Raw genomic sequence first — 16,804 nt, 5'->3', positions numbered from 1 at the left:
GTAGGACTTCCACGTTTTCACAGTCCCTTCCCCACATAGACAAACCTCTACTACAGTTTTGACCATTTCTAGGGAAATTTTCCTTTTGAGTTTGTGAAAGCGTACAGCTTCCAAATACCTTTTAACTGTATTTATGAAGTAATAAAGAGACGAATGAAGGCTTTCAGAAATATGAATGTAACTTAATGCTGGGCATGACCTGTTAAATATGCTATACAAACATTGATTATAAATTTCTACCTCATACTTGATAGCAGAATACAGGGAAATCAATTGAACCTTTGTGATCATAAAACTCCTGTATTTTTGGCACAGAGGAGGGCAAAACTTTTCAAATAAGCCAGGTGGAAAGTCAGGTCCTGGCGTCCTTCAACCCTTCAGGCTGAATCTGAATAACAAAGCAAAACAGATACTGTGAACATGGTCAGAAACAGCAGTCTAATATATTTTAGCACCAGCCTAAGAAAAGTGTTGTTGCATGTTTAATGCTCAGAAAGAAGGCGGTGCTCAGTTGTGTCTCACCAGAAGAACTGAAACTGCAAAGAGGATGCAATTCAATTTTTTCACCCTTGTTGCTACTATCTCAGCAGGTCCTTCTAATATTAAAAAATGTAATTTTGTAAGTGCTTCAAAAATAATGTTTACCACTCTCATCAAAGAGGCCTTGTTAGGTAGCTATATTACTCTAATGTATCATTTTGCATGTTTAAAAACTTTCAACTGTACATACTGTACTGCGGTTTTAAAATATTCATAAACAGAAGATAGCATAATTCATTATGAATAATTTTTTAAAAGTGGGTTAAATGCTTTCTTTTCTGCGTGCAGGAACTTCCTTCTTAATCCAGTAGTGCATTCCCATACTGTTCTCATGCTTCAAATGGGGTATTTCTACCTCTTCCACAGCAGAGAACTCATGTGCCCGTACGTGTTCAGCAAAAAGGGAAAGTGGAGTTTCCCAGTGGGATGATGTGCCTTTTTAATGTATTTGGATTCTCAGCTCCTTAGGAAAGGTACAGACCCTAGCTTGTAACTTGTGTACTGTGTGAAAAATACTTGTGTGTCAGAAATGAGGAAAACCCTCAGGTTTTGGTGTTCGCAGCATGTGAGCTGCCCTGGGCAAAGCACCCAGCAGCTCCCGAGAGGGCCCTGCAGCGTGCCGAATATGAGGCAAGCAGCAGGGTCTGTCAGGCTTACCCCTGTGGAAACCCTCTGCTGCAGAGAGCTGACAGTTGTTCTTGCCTACTTTTTACACGGTAAAATATTTACCCTCCAGTTTTGTTTGCAAAGTATTTCTGCAAAACGTATCACTTGTATATAAGAGCTAGTCTTAGTGGTAGGAGAGGAAAGGCTACTAATGACTGGGAAATTGTCAAAGAGCAAAGCTTAGTAGAGCCAAAATAGTAAAGAAATTGATCCCACTCCTCCGCCAGTTTAGTCTGCACGTATTATCTGAATGCAATGCTGTTCATAGTCAAAACAACATGGGCCGCTATAATAGATTAAAACTGCTTTTCGTCTATTTCTTCTTGAAAGACCAAACTTTTTTCTTACTGTGTTTGTGACTTTGCTTCAAGAACATAGGGCTAGACTTTACGGTTTGTTTAGCTATGAAGGGATGACAGACTAGGGGGGTGGTAAGGGGAGCTTAGTTTTGGAATGTAAATACATGTAGAGCTCTTCTTTTGTTTAGCATCTCTTTAAACTAAGACAAAAAAAATCAGTGAATGAATGAATAGCAGCATGGTGAAATACCTAAATGTTTGAGTTAAAATTTTTGGATGTTTGAAATCCTATTTGGATCCTTTTTTTTTACATTTGGGCAGAAGGTCTTTGGCGGTGCCTTTTTCTTAACTTGTGTCTTTTCTTCTTTTGAAGAAAGTAATGGCTTAAGTCTGACTGAAGAACAATCTTTTTTGTATGTTCCTTATAAGAATTTACTTATGGTTCACAGATTTTACCCACCATCTATGTCTGCAGTCCTTTGGATTTAAAACAGCATATATCCCTCTGCAGACAACAGGAAACGCCAAATTAAAGACTTAATGACATACTGCTGAAAGAAGACAAAAGGTGACAAATTATAAAACAGCCAGCTAAACTTTTAAAGAAAATGCTGAAAAAATCCCACATTCAAACAGCTTGAAAAGGATAAGGATATTGTTACACTTTGAGACATGTTAATAGAAATTAGACTGAATTATGCTGAATATAAACTTAAGCATTTAAAAAGAACCAACAAGTTTGAAAAAACAGTAATTTCCTAGAACAACAAAAACATGCTTCTGAGTTAAAAAAAAAAAAAAAGTGAGTACTTTGATATGTTTTAACCTTGTTGTTACTGGTGACTAAACCACAGACTCCATTTTTGTAATTGTGAAACCACTGAATGTGTGACTTCCACCTTTTAAAAATTATTAACCTCTGTTGCTGATGCAAGCACAGTTGTGTTCATTTTCCCTGCAGTTGCACCCTGGCTGTGTGCTCCTCTGCCTTGATTTAAAATGGGTGGGGCATCCTTTGATCTCCTGTTGAATTTTGGAGAGATGGTGGAAGAGGAGTGAGATGAGTGAAAAAGAGAAGGTGGGGGGTCGGGGGGGGAAGTATACTGATGAAAAAACAAGGTGGCAGACCTTTCCTCTCCAATCCCAGTGGCCTTGATCCCCTAATTTTTTAATATTTACATTCTTTGATAGTAAACATCTTATGTTTTAGTGTCGTTCACGCCATGAACTTAATATTGGATGGTAACACTTAGTAATTTAACTGGAGGTGCTGCTTCTGGTTTGGAAATGGCAAGAATGTGGAGAATGGTTCAACTGGTAGTTTGAGAACAGTTGTGTTGCATGTATATTAGGTACTCTTCCCAGCTTACCTTAAGGATTCGTACTTAAAGCATTACCTACTCAGTAGCTTACTGATACAAGTCTGAAATCAGATCAGAGGGAATCTTGTCAGTAACTTTACTGTAAACAATCATCACAATAGGACTGGGGTGAATCTTTTTATTCACATGCTCCTAAAATTATTTTTTTATATTCCTGTCACTGCCACTGCAATATTTAGAAATACACGGCACCCATTTGGTGATAAATGCTCTTGATGCATTGGGGTTTTTAAATTTTTTACACTTTGGAAGAAAGAGGAATGATTGCTTGGGGATTCCTAGTGGAATCAAATAGCGTATTAAGGGAGAGAGAGCTCTTTATTCATGACTCCAGTTCTCATGAAAAGAAATGTTTAAATAGGAACATTTGCAGGCCTATGTGAAGTGTAGTATTCATCTAACTCCATTTATGATGATAAATTCCATTGCTCACCTAATACTCAAAAAAGCATCTTCATCCTCTGTGTAGGCCTCTATACTCTAGAGAAACTTGCCACGTATTGTCTTTTTGGGGATATATATAACCCAGTCATCTGCCAGTGTGCTGAGAATATTCTGACCAGCTTTACCTCCTTTTTAGATATTGTCTGCATCCATCTGTTGTTTGTGTTGTTACACGTGCATTGTAAGCTCTGGGGCTGAGCTTCTGTTTTGTATGTGCCGTACCTATTGCAATGGGTACAAGTCAACAGCTGGACATTGGGCAATGCAGTAAAACAAAATAACGAATGCGTGTGTGCGTGTCAGATGAGCTGCTGTCATGGTGAATGTGCAGCACTGAGAAACATCATGGGGTGAGTGAAACAGAGAAGACCCACCAAGTTATTTTATTTGGCGTTGTTCTTGATAATGTGAGAGGCCAATTTTATTTCTTTGGTTTAAAGTTGGACTGGAACATCTACCCCACCTCTTCCCATATGGAAAAAAGTTTGCCATTGCAAAAGCACTCCTTTTTGACTGCTTCAGCAGTTAGAAACTTGCTTGACTTTTAGTTAGGATTGCTTTTATAAAGTGTCAAAGTCCATTTGATGTTCATCTTTTAATACAGCGCTCTTTAAAATGTTTTTAAGCCGAAGTGCTACCTAGTCTTTTCAAAAACTACACAAATAGTCAAACTCAAAGTATAGTCATTGCTTGATGGTCTGTGTTCTCGAGGGTGTTATCCAGGCTAGTTTTTAAGAACTGAACAGCCACACTGTATTTATGTGCATCATAGGAGAAGTACAGCTTTGTGAACTCTCTTGGGCTGGAGCTGAGTTGTAATAGATGTCTGTACAGCATATCATACAGTGGGGCCCCAGTCTCTAGTGGGGTTTGTAAATTCTACCATGATAAAAATAATAAAGGAGAATCTTCTTGTAAAGATAATTTAGCCTCAGGGTGTTGCCTTTTTGTGTATATAAATGTACACACACACTCTCAGCTATTCATTTATTAGCAGTTCAGCCAAAATTTTTGTTTTAATACCTACGGAACCATTAATTCCTCATTTGAAATACAGGAAATATTCAAACTGAGAAAAAAACTCCAAATTTAATTTACAAAAAAAATGAAAAGCAAAGATGAAGTATGGGAACTGATTAAAAAAAAAAAAAAGTTTGCTTCTCTTATTCATATGACAAAAAATATTAATCAGAATATTCCCTAGAGATTTGTAGCATCTGGTGGAAACGGAGGAGCAGCAAAAGCCTGGAATATGATAATCCTGCAGAAGAAATGAGTAACCATCAACAGTATTTAGCAAGTGAATTTTAAGTTTCAGAATGCAGGCTTTCTTCTTGTATAGTTCTGCCAGAAAGCAAAAACAAACAAGCAAAAACCCATTAATCTTAGCCAGATCTGAGACTAGCTACAGTGAAGGAAGTTTCCTGATGATGAAGACTATCTTCTTTCAGCAACAAGGAAAGGGCCACTAATCCCTTGAGAGGGAGACAGTGAATGTAACCGGGTTTGAGGTGGTTGGTTGGCATGGAGTGGAAGAAAGGGACAAGAGACACAGAGGAGAGTAACAGGATTAGGGCTGTTCCTTCTTTAGGGCTTTCCACCTTTCCATTTGTGGTTGGATGAAGATGAGAGCCAGCTGTTGGCTCACCTGGGTTTTTCAGGAGCCTCTGGCTCCTAAAATTAAACTTCATGGGTGTGGAGAACATCTTTTTGTTACATTTAGGTACTAGCAAATAGAAATAGTTTGTAGGTTCTGCTGGAAAACAAATAATAGTTACACCCAAAGCTAATTTTATATTAAAGGAAAATACATACTTTCTGAGCAAGTTCAGGTACAATATTCCAACCGTACCAGCATAAAATTAGCTCTCTTTACAGCTATAGTTTCTCTTGATGCAAATATTATTTTAAACTTAGTTTAGAGTCTGTGGATAGTGCATGGTGGTTAGTCCTAAAAACTGTCCTGTATTTATGCCAAGAAGCTGGCTGCCCAGTGTGTTACAGCTGTGACTTCAAAAGCCAGTTTGCAGGAGAGGGAAACAGTGGTTTTACTCCTGTACCACTTCAGCCTTGGGTCTGAACTGCAAAGCTGCCAAAAATGCTAGTAATCATGGTAGTGTGAATCAGGGGGGTTGTTTCTTTATTACTGAGAACGCCAGCTATTCCAGAAATTAGCAAGACCCTCAATTAAATTTGCTCAGGCTATCAAACTATCATCAAATGGCATCGACTTTTAGTAAGATATGGTCAGAATTATCTTCTGCAGTGAAATCCCTACAGGCACCGAAGGAATGGTGCCGTGAAGAACAGACCTGCCACTGGCAATGCTCCAGCCCTGCAGATGTGAGGCGGAGGAGGTTCTGCAGGATTAGGGGAGTGGAGAATACGCTGTGTTCAGCCTGAAAACTCTACCCTGGTTTACACTCCTAGGTTGCTCAATATGGGTAGAAGGTGGCAGAAACTAAGAATGTCTCATAAAAATTGTTTAGGCAAAAAGTGGAAGCAAAAGCTGAAAAAAACCAAAACAAAAGTTGAACAGGGTTTGCAGTAATTTAGAAAGCAATCATAGTTCAGCCTGCATACAAAAGGGCTTGTAACTTCTCAAAAATGCTTAAATAAATAAAGATCCGTGATCCTATGACTGGCCCCATGAAAACTGTCAAATGTGTTTTGAGTGAATGATTTTAATGGTTGGTTTCCCATGTATTTTTGATGTCATTGAAACACAACTCTCCTGTGGTGCACTGGACATTTTGAAGTGGTTTATCACTGTTATCTTGGCTACCACCGCTATTCTGCGTTGAGCCAGTGGGACTCTTCACCACTCCACTGGAGTTTTCTAACCACTGAAATGCAACATAACATAAAACCTAACCAAACATCCGTAGCTTACCCTACGCACTTCTTGAAATGGAGAGCCCAGGTCTTCACTGTCTCATCTGATTTTCTAGGGCCATGGGGTGGTTTTGTTGTTTGGTTGGTTTTGTGTTGTTTGTTTGGTTTTTAATCTCCTGGTGTTGGTCCTCTAGCACCCTAAATGCAGCAAAGTAAAAACCAAAACAAAACAACCACCCCACTGCACCAATCCCTATCCCTTGCACTTACTTTTGTTACTTAGAAAAGTCAAGGTCTTTATTTTAAACTTAAGAACTGTATTGTTTTATAAATAGAAAGCTTTTTACCAGGTTGTTTGCTCTCCTGTACGAGTCTTACTGCCTCTTCTTACAGTCAGTACCTTTTCCTTCTGATGGCCTGCTCATAGGGATGTTCAGCTTAGCTGCCCTTCTTCTGGAAGTTCATACCCTGCTCCCTGACTGCTGCTTCTTGAAATTGTGTCTAGAGACAACGAAGTAGCCATTTGTTACTTGGCTGGTGTCTCCTTCCTTTCTTTCCTCCCAGATGATATGTTTGTCTCTTGTGTTTTCACTCTTAATATGTTTATATAGCACTTAACCAAAACAGACCCAAACAATGTAATGGGTGTTATGTGTCAATGATAATCAAAGCCATGCTGCTTAAACCGCTTTGCAAAGGTTTGGGTTTCCTCAGTATTCTGAGGTGTGTTTGGAAACAATTAGGTGTGTTTTTAGGAAAGAGATCCTTCAGCGTCTGAACAGTTTTTCTTATTCTGGACTGAAAAATTCCAACAAAAGCAAATTTTCTACTGAGTGGTTTAAATAGTTCTGGGAAATGGCAATCTAGATTAATCTTTTTACACTCCAACTTTGCTGTGAAATCATCTGAGAGATACTGTTACTGCAACACTAATTAAATATGTAGTGTAATACTCCTCAGACAAATGTTGAGTTTTGTAGGCAGGTTTTTATTATTGTCATGTCTCTACCAGGACACAGGTTTCAGCCAGAGTTTAAGAGAGGGGGAAATAAGAAGTCTTGTCATGTGTACTATATATGTTTTGCTGAAATCATTTGCAAATAACCGCATCTGTTAGCTATTGGTGTCCTTGCTTAATAGGCAAGTTTAAAATAACTGCTTATACTTATGTGCTTCTGATTCTTTCTTTTGCAAAACAGATGAACCTCTGTATTCCAAGAATTGTTCCAAATCATATTTTCTGGCAGTGCTCTTACTTTTAGTCATTGTATGAATTAAAATATGCTTTCCAGCTCTTGCCTAAGTTGTCAGAAAAAAGTCTCTATAGAATTAACATGCATACAGTTTTTGCAATCTTTTCCTTTTTTTTTAAGCAATGTTAAATTTGCTAGAGCAACATCTCTTGTTTTGACTAGTGGAAGATCTAAAAATACACTACTGTATTGACTGAACTAATTACATTTCAGTTCTAGCCACTACCATCTGGATCTCTCTCTTTCTGGTTACATTTTCATTGCACAGATTGCACACAACTGATTAGCGCCATGAGCGGGTTGTCCAAATTTTGTTCTGGGTGTTAGCAGCAGCTCCGCAGAGCCACACGCAAGTTGCTGCTGCCCTTCGTCTGTGGATACTGTGTTTCAGTCAGGGGGTCCCTAGGTCAGCAGGGAAGTGGAGAAAGTGGGGAGGGTCCAGTAGCAAGCTGCCAAGGTGACATGGGGCCACCTTCTTACCAAGGTAGGCAGCAAGGGAGCTGGGCTTCTCTACTCTGGCAAAGAGAAGGCTAAAATGCAATCAGAATAGTTGCTTACTTGAGAAGCAGTTAGAAAGAGAATGAAATCAAACTCTTCTCAGTAGAGACAGGTGACGTGACGCACAGGGACAAAGGGGTTGTGGTCTCTCTTCAGAGGTTTTCAAGACTCGTGGAGATAAAGCCACAGCTAGCCAGCCTGATGATGGTGTTAGTCCAGGCTCCTGCCTGAAGTTACACTAAGTGAGCTCCAGAGGTCCTGTTTCCCTTTGCTGGGCTTTCCTGATGCCCGTGAGCCTGAGCAGGATCTGTGATTCCTACTAGTGAATTATAGGCAAAATTTTCTTCTCAAGGCAGGGGCTCTGCCAGGTCACAGCTTTCAGGCTTGGTAAAAAGCCATTACATAACCGAAACTTTTTCCCTCAACCTTTTCAACCCATGCATCACTTAAATTGGAATTTTTACATGCCTCTCTGTGGTATATAACAGATACCTGAGTGGTACAGTATAGCTGTGACAAATTGCAGGCCAAGGGGTATGCCACCTGAGGGAAGCCTAGCTGAAGCTATCAAACTGAGTTCAGGTTGAAGGCCCTCCTGAGCTTGGGTGAAAGGTTCTGTCTCACAGGTGTACATTAGGCAGTAGTGCTTGCATGAAGTCTTAGGGTAAGCCTTGGCAATACTTTGCACTTCTTTCTCTGTTCTTTCTGCTGCTCCTAAGGTCATTTTCACATAGTCTTTTCTGTCTCAGTGTTGTAACATGTAGCTTTTTGCTGTTAGCAGAATTTCTGTCTTGTGGATAAAACACTGAAACTAGAGATAAAATGGGATGGCATGACTGTGTCCTCATCTGTGAAAAGCAAAGGGCTTTTATTTAGGTGCCTAATAAGGTCTTAGCTAGCATTGCCTCTGAAAAGTCTGTAGAAAGCTTTCAAAACATAGGAGGTGTTTAAATTGTACCAGCTCAAGTCACAGGATTTGTTGTAGAAAGTTTTCAAAAAGTGTTTTTTTAAGATTCAAGGTCTTTCAAACCATCAGTGGTAGCAAAAATTATGTTCTCCCAAGCAACTTGTAAAAAAAGGACTGATATAGTGACCTTGGTCTCTGTTTTATAATACAAACTAGTTCCTTCAAAGAGACTTCAGCCTACAAGCTTATCTAATCATGGCATTTGGTCAGTCGTCTTTCCTCCTCTTAAGTCTTGTTTTTTAAGACTTCTTATTTTAGAGACTGATGTCTCATGAATGGATGCTGTTGAATCTAATGCTGCATGCCAGTTCTACTTCTACGTACATCAATTTGAAGTCTTTAATAAATACTAGCTGAGTGGAATTGTTACCACTCAGATGAAGATGGGTTGCAAGACGACCTCATGATCAGAATAGGCAGTATTTGAGTTACTAAACTTTATATCTTAACAACATAAACTTAGTCCAATTTATTCAACCTGATTGATTGTCTTTTGTTCATATCTTTATGTGTTACTGTAGTACAGATAATAGATTGTTGTATTCACTGCAGAATTTTTTTTTTTTGTGAACCAGCCAATAGTTTAAGAATAAGCACATTTTTGGGGAGGCTGTCAACAGCAAACAAGATATGAAATAGTACTGATTAACTGGGAGCATGTACTGCAGTGAGGTATGGAAAACTCCCCAATAATTCCAAGTGATGCATGGGTCGAAAAGGTTGATGAAGAAAGTTTCAGTTACACAATGGATTTAATGGGACAGCTTGATTTTTTATTTTTAAATTATTTTTCTATTTTCATTTCTTTCCCCCAGCCCTCTCTTTGGCCACTTTTTTCCTCATTCCAAAGCTGCAAATCTGTATTCCTGATAGCTGTACTAACACTGCTGTTGGAGATGGAGGGTACAGATGTCCTTGCTGTAAACAGAATCACTGAAATTGTGCATCCTTTAATGCACCCTCCTCTCCTTTTGGAGAGAGATGTTTCTTCTAGGGTGACTCCATGATCCGTTTTACAGTGCTGCCACAATGCACTGTCATGCAGGAAGGGTGGGAACTTCTTCCAGTCACTCTGTTGCAGAAACTGAAAAGGGGGATACTTGAGAAGTGAAAACTTGAGCTAGTTCTGCTTCCACACTCCTAGCTGTTTTCTGTCCCATTGTACTACCCAACTGTTTGCCAGTCAATACTCCATTAACATCTAATACCATTTTCCCCTCCAATTAGTTTCCTTGTGTTTACAAAGCAAGGCTAGAACATTATTTTTTTCATTTGTATGGGTCTGTTTTCTGTGTTTAGTCATTGGGCCAAAGCAGCTTTTCTTCAAGAGGGATCAAAAACAGTTTGTCAGTGATAGCACAAGGTTTATGACCTGCTCCATGGGGCGTAATTAAACATGGAATTCAGCCCCTTCTTGCAGAATAACTTTGACACATCTGGTTTAAACAGTTTTAGTGCAGCAAGGAGATAAGTAGAAGTTTCTTTGCACAGTAGATTAGTTTCAGATGAGGTATAGGTTCCCCTCAAACTCAGGGTCATGTAAAAAGTACACCAATGGGACAGCCACCCAAGAAAAGTGCATAGTCATCCATTGAATATGTGAAAATAAATGATAGGCCTGCAGCGCAATAAAATAAGAAAGAAAAAACCAAAGATCTTGTCACAGCCCCAGAAGGAAATGTAGGGTAATCACCCAGAAAAGGAGAAGGACCAGGGCTGAATTCTTTCAGAAAATCCCTGTTCTTTCCCTGCTTTCTTTGCCAGAGCACCTCTGATCCAGTTTTATTCCATGTTCCCCTTCAGTATGTTCATGTTTTTACAGATATAGCACATTTTATGACACCCACTAAAGTTATCTGCTGTGAAATTCAGTTGTTTAAATACTTTGTCCTTTTGTTACCCTTTTCTAATGGGTTGCCAATACATATTGCTTTCTCATCAGATGCTGATAGTCCCTTTAGTAGACTTTACTATTCTGTAAAATGGTGATGAACACACAATATGGCTTATAGGTAGTGAAGTACAAAGTAGTTGTTTCAGCACTTTGCTGTTGAATAGAAAATACAGTCCATGTCTGTTTAATATTCACTAGGCTACACTGGTGTTTAAGTCATGTTGCTGGTAGATACCTCTCTGAACATTCAGGTGTATTGTGACTGCATATGTTGTAGAAAAAGATTTTTACTCATTTTAAAAGACAATGAAGATATGGGGGAGAGGTTTAGTAACATATGTGTAAATTAAGGCAGTATTTGTGAAGGCCTTATGAAGCCTTAAGAACTGTGTTTATATGCATTCAAAGACAGGAGACCTGGTCTGAGTGGCTGACTGCTGGGAGTCAGCAGAATGGCGTAAATAAAGGATAGCACATCATTATGCAGATTCATTTTTATGTAAATTATTTCTAGTTCGAATTTTACTGGTTAAATAATGTTTGGTTATATGTTTTCTTGAAGTAGACTGGTTGAGAATCTGAGAAATCTGATATTTAGGCAGTCTGTTGTAAAGTCTTTGAAGTAGCTCAAGAAATGTCTCACTTTTTGCACAGACTGCAGAAATACAGTAGTTCTTGACCAGTCTGTGTGAGGAAGTTGAAATTATATAAAAGACGCTGAACGAATACAAGTATTTTTAAATTTAGTTGGAAGTATGTACAGTTTTAAGTCACTGTAGGTGGTCTCAGTAAAGCCATTTCAGATGCGGAAAAGGGGGAGTGTTTTCATTCCCCTGTGCTATATGTACATTATCATGGTTCAAGTTAAACTATTTCCAAAATAATTGGAACATGAGGAAGTTGGTTACTAGCAAAGTTAATTCAACCCGCCTCCTGCTGTAAACCTTTTACTCTCTAGAGAGGATACATTTTGTTAAAAAAAAAAAAATATGAAAAAAAAAGGTGAAAAAGAGAAGTAAAGTAGAAATGTGTTGTTCTATCATGTAATTAAGTAACTGACATCTTTTTATGATAATACATTTGGGTGGTCTGTTCTTGAAACACTTGATTTGTTAGGAAACATTACCATTTCCGCAAGTAATCTCTAAGTCCTAAATATTTTGAAAAAAATTTGCATTGTGGTATTTCATCAGTGCATTACTCACCAGTTAAGCTCTCTAAACTGCTGTCGCTTGGCATTGGAGAGGGCTCCCAAGTTTTTTTCTATCAGCAAAAACTTCTGTAAATTAGAATATTGCTTGGCAGAGCATAAAGAATTAATACTAGAAAACCAGATGATTTAAGAGAAAATAAATGGAAAGACTTGAATCTCATTTTGCTTTTCCTTGGAAAAAAGAAGTCTCTGTAGTTTACAAAACATAGAAAGTTTGAAATTGCCTTCAGGCGCAGTGTTTGTTTAGGTGTGGTGACCCTTTTGTATCCTTGTTGTAGTTTCCTCTCAATCAGCACAATTCTGATTGTCCCCACTGGATGCTGTGGAGATTTAGAGGCTTGCTTGCTGCAGTGAACCTCAATGATTCTGAGGTTAGGCATGCTGCCACTGAGTCTAGCATCATTTTAACTGCCAGTGGTAATGAGCTGCTGAGTTTTTCAGATTAAAACAAAACCAGCTTGAATATATTTAAATATTATGCTAATGTACATAAACACTAATAGATTGAATAACATTCCTGTAACCAAAGCAATCTACCCAAAACCAATTTTTGTGGATTCAGCTGACTGTCAGGTTACTCGTTCTGAGCACAAATGTTTAAACTTTAGGTACCAGCAGGAAATAGCCAATGCACTCAATACTTCCTATAGTTTATGGTTGGTGAAGGGTCAATATTAAAATGTTCCTGTGATGCAGTTGGTGAAAACAGTCTATGGTGATTTTTCCCAAGCCTGATTTGTAATGCCATTGCTTTACTTTTCTAAATTCATAAACATCTGTAGAATCAATTTTTGCAGAAGAAATATACTTATGAAAACCCACCTGGCCTTTAAAAAAAAAAAAAAACAGAAACAAAAATAAAACCAGAATCAAATTATACTTATTTGCTTAAAGATTTTAAAGATCAACATTCTCCTCAGTTTATTTTCCATGTGGTTCCACTGCTATTAAGTTACAGGTTTTGTAATAAAACAAAAAAGGCAATTAGAGTTGAAGTAATCTGATGCTTGAGTTATTAGCAAATTTAGGACACGGTGAGATTTCCTTCTTTAGGACATTCAGGAGTCATTATGGTATCATCCCCTTACTGCAAACAAGAGCAAAGGTGGGATGTGAAACTAGAACCCTTTGCTTCCCCCTTTTTCACTCTGTGCATGCTGTTGTAGCGGCAGCCAAGCTACATGGTGGGAGTAGTTAAATGCTGTGGCTGCGTCCTCAAAATGGGGATTTGATCGCTCGCATGCGAGGCCTGAGCTCACACGGTAGGTACAACCTGACAAGAGCTCTTAGAAAGCTGTGGAGTGATTATGCATTTTGTTCACAGGTGGGAACTCTGCTCAGGAGAGGAGTGTCTCTAGGGAGAGAGCAAAATCCTCTCTTGTCATGGCTCAGAGGCATGCTGATGCCTCCTGCTAACGCTCAAGTTTCTGCTGACTGTCTAGACAGTTTCCATTCGGTAACTCTGCTTTTGTTTCTTACGATGCTCTGTGTCTGCAAAGACCATGCTCTTCTCTGACAAGAACGTTCTCTGTGGCTTGATTAAGTCAAAGTGATCAAAAACTGTAGAGGCAGGTTTTCCCTATAAGGCTTGTCTCGAGTCCTTAGTCATATGCCTTTGGCAAGTTGTTCATCATTCTTGAAGCTAGGAATAAAGGGTTTGATTTAAATAGGAAGATCAGACAGTGCACAGCTCCTGCCATTCGCAGTAATTTTGCCTGTTCTGAGGGGAAAAAATGCCAGTGCTGGAAACTCCTTTAACTATTTCTCAAGCCAGTAGAACTTCAGTGTGTCCACTATGTGTACGTTTACCATTGTAGAGCCTGATTTATGATGACTATTTAAAAAAAAAACCACAAACCCCCACAAAAATAACCATCACCACCCCCCTCCAAAAAAACCCACACAATATGAGTGTTTCTTGGCAGTTACCTCTGGAAGCTGATAATACAGTAAATACCAGCAGTTCAAGAAAATATCATTCTGTATTGGGGAAAATGGAGAAATACTGATGCCTTGTGAAACAAAGCTTTTGCTTTAGCCACTGCAGACTCTTAACTTCATTTTTCTAAAATCCTAGACTCCTGGGAGTCATGACATGGATGCTGATTATAACTTCCTTTAGGAATGGTACTATTAATTTTCCTTTAAAAAGTTAAATTTTTGACAATAGCAGATATATTTTCATAGCTTTGCTTCCTGGTACCAAGAGAAGAAAGCAGGTTTGTTGTAGCAAAAATGGCCCGTCTTTCTTACTGTCTTGAACTTGAAAATCCAATTGCAATAACCAAAATGAAAATGGAGCCAAGTCAGGTTTTGTGTGGAGCAGCCACAAGCTATTTTGGAAGTTACCCCACAAAACATTGTTTGCTGGCCCTGAACTGCAGTGACATATCCAGCAGTTTGAGTGCTCCTCATTATTTTCTGAGCAAAGTAAAATGCACTGGTGTAATCTAAACAGTCAGACTTGATGATCTTAAAGGTCTTTTCCCACCTAAATGATTCTATGATTCTGTACGGATGAAGACAGTTTAAGCTAACCTTTTCTTTGAGCTGAAATGTACTGGAGCTTACACAATTAACTACTTTATCTTGCTCAAGTGAGTGTGTGTGTGTGTGTGGGGAATGACAGTAGAAACATCTGCAGCACAGTAACTATATACTGCTGCAGCTGTTAGGCAAGAAGATATCTGATTCCCCTTGGATCCATTTATATCTGAGATTTGAAAAAGGCAGGCACTTGCACCTACATCAAGTGCTGTGTAAGAGTTGGGATATGCCGCATTCAAGCACTATAACCTTGCATCCGTCAAATGTTTTGTTGATCTTGCTGTGATATCTTGGATCTAGATAAAATAAAATCACTTGTACAAATACAAGATCCCTGGTCCTGTTTTGGATCATTCATAGTAATTTTTTTTCCAGTTCTAAAAGGAATATTATTACTATTTTTAGTATGTTTGAATTCCTTCATATGTTTCAATCATAATTCATGTAATTACATGTGAAATGCTCCAAATACAGTATTTTTTTGTTGCTGTGCACTGGGGTTTGCTGTGACTGTACAACTAAGATGATTTTTGAAACTTAACCAGTCTCCTCTTTGGGTCACTTATATTAGTACTACATAGGAATATTTATATTTGTATGAGATGATTTTCATGTTGCCATAGAAATGTCTAAATTTGAGTAGATGTGGAACAACACTGTGCCCCGTGTCTTTGAACTGTATGGGCAGTGTTGTTTCCTACAACCGTGCAGATGGTTTGCAAGGTTTTGTGACACTCTGAGCTGGAGTGATGGCCGCTCTGATGACTTGAGCATGTAAAATAATGTGTAGCAGAGCCTTGCAACACTGCTACATGAAGTTCGATCTCTCATTTTCACTCGGCACTTCTTCGGGTCTGTCAGGGTCACTTCCACTGCATGAGCCAGGACAACAGCCCTCCAGTTGAGCTCTGCTCAGCTTGTACACGCCTGAGTGCGGTGAGGGCATCTGTTGGATGGAGGGCCTGCAGAGACGCTATCGGTGGGAGGGGGTTCAGCGGTGACTAGAAGTGTATTGCAGCTGCAGTGTCAGGTTTTCCCTCCCTCTTACAACTTTTCAAGGTGAGATAGTGAACAGGGAGGAGGAAACTGGGCCTCTCATGCCCTTAGACCAGAATGGTTTCACGTCTACGAGCTCTCTGGCATGCCGCTCTGAAATTGGTTTGACCCGTGCAACATGCAGCACCTGGGTTAATCTGCAAGGAGGCAAACATATCAAACAGGCAAGTAGTAACGTGTTTCCCCATAACTCAAATGAAACATGGTTTCAGACAAAACTTGTTTACTTAGTTGGGCCTTAGCTGATGGCGGTAAGTGCTGTTCTGTGACCTGCTCCTCTCTGTTTCATGGGCAAACTTCTCTTAAGGCTTTGCCAGGTTGTTCAGTGGATGTTTGCCTTTGTTGTTCACAAAATTGTGGAAAAATCCATGTTATTTGGGGGAAATATGTTCTGATCAATTATGAAACTCCAAGTGCAGAATAGTGCCTGGACGCTGTTAAACACCATATATGAAACAGCACTGTACTGTCTCTCTTAAGGATCGTATGTATACCAAGGCATGCAGCAAAGGATTAAATAGACATGCAAGTAAATCTCTCCCATAAAAAAAGATATTGTGTTATATTGCATATGACCTGTAGCCCAAGACACTTTTATGAACTGCTTATCCACTGCCATCCCAACCCTACTCCCCTGTCTGGTACCAGCACTCATTATAAATCATCAGTGTTTCTCTCTTTCTCTTAATATCTTCCTGCTCTAGTTGCATTCTATTTTTTTTTTTAATGATACTTAAATTAATATTAAGAAAAAAGATTTTTTAAAAAGGCTTTTTTTTTTTTTTTGCTGGGTTTTGCCTTTAGGTTATGCTTCATCCAAGCGATTACTCTGAATTTAAGGATAGTCAGGGTAAGAGAACTGCTGCAAGAACCATCTGTCTGGACTTACTAAATGACCGAGAGGGTGTTTGTCTGGGTGATCTGCATTTAAATTGTATCATCTTATCCTCATTATCTTTTTGTGTGATTGTCTGGGGATTTTTCTGAAGGATTCCTTTAGCATAAATCACAATGTATGATTTCTGATACCTCATTTTTGTCTGTGTGGCTTAAACCAGAAATATATTAAATTTGGTCCTTAGAGTCCTCTTGGGTCATTCTTTTTTGTGCCTTTATGAATTAAATCCCTTTCTCCCTCTCCTCTTTTTTTTTTCATCCCTGGATTATTTGTCCACTGGAATGAGCTGATGTCTGAAACTTACAGGGGGTG

The 16,804-nt window shown here is 38.9% G+C and overlaps 1 protein-coding gene across 1 annotated transcript in view; it reads left to right on the top strand.

The window, feature by feature from the left end:
- The window catches only part of ARL15 (ADP ribosylation factor like GTPase 15), a 151,554-nt gene extending 134,973 nt beyond the window's left edge, over positions 1 to 16,581 (top strand). Inside the window, exon 5 of the mRNA XM_035903719.1 lies at positions 16,399 to 16,581. Within this exon, the coding sequence (XP_035759612.1) occupies positions 16,399 to 16,581 (183 nt within the window). The remainder of the gene's footprint in view (positions 1 to 16,398) is intronic.
- The last annotated feature ends 223 nt before the right edge of the window (positions 16,582 to 16,804 follow it).

The sequence above is a fragment of the Egretta garzetta genome, unplaced genomic scaffold (assembly GCF_000687185.1).
Source record: "Egretta garzetta isolate BGI_Z169 unplaced genomic scaffold, ASM68718v1 scaffold471, whole genome shotgun sequence".
NCBI lineage: Eukaryota > Metazoa > Chordata > Aves > Pelecaniformes > Ardeidae > Egretta > Egretta garzetta.
The sequence above is the reverse complement of the archived record's forward strand: the minus strand, read 5'-3'. Positions and strand labels throughout refer to the sequence as shown.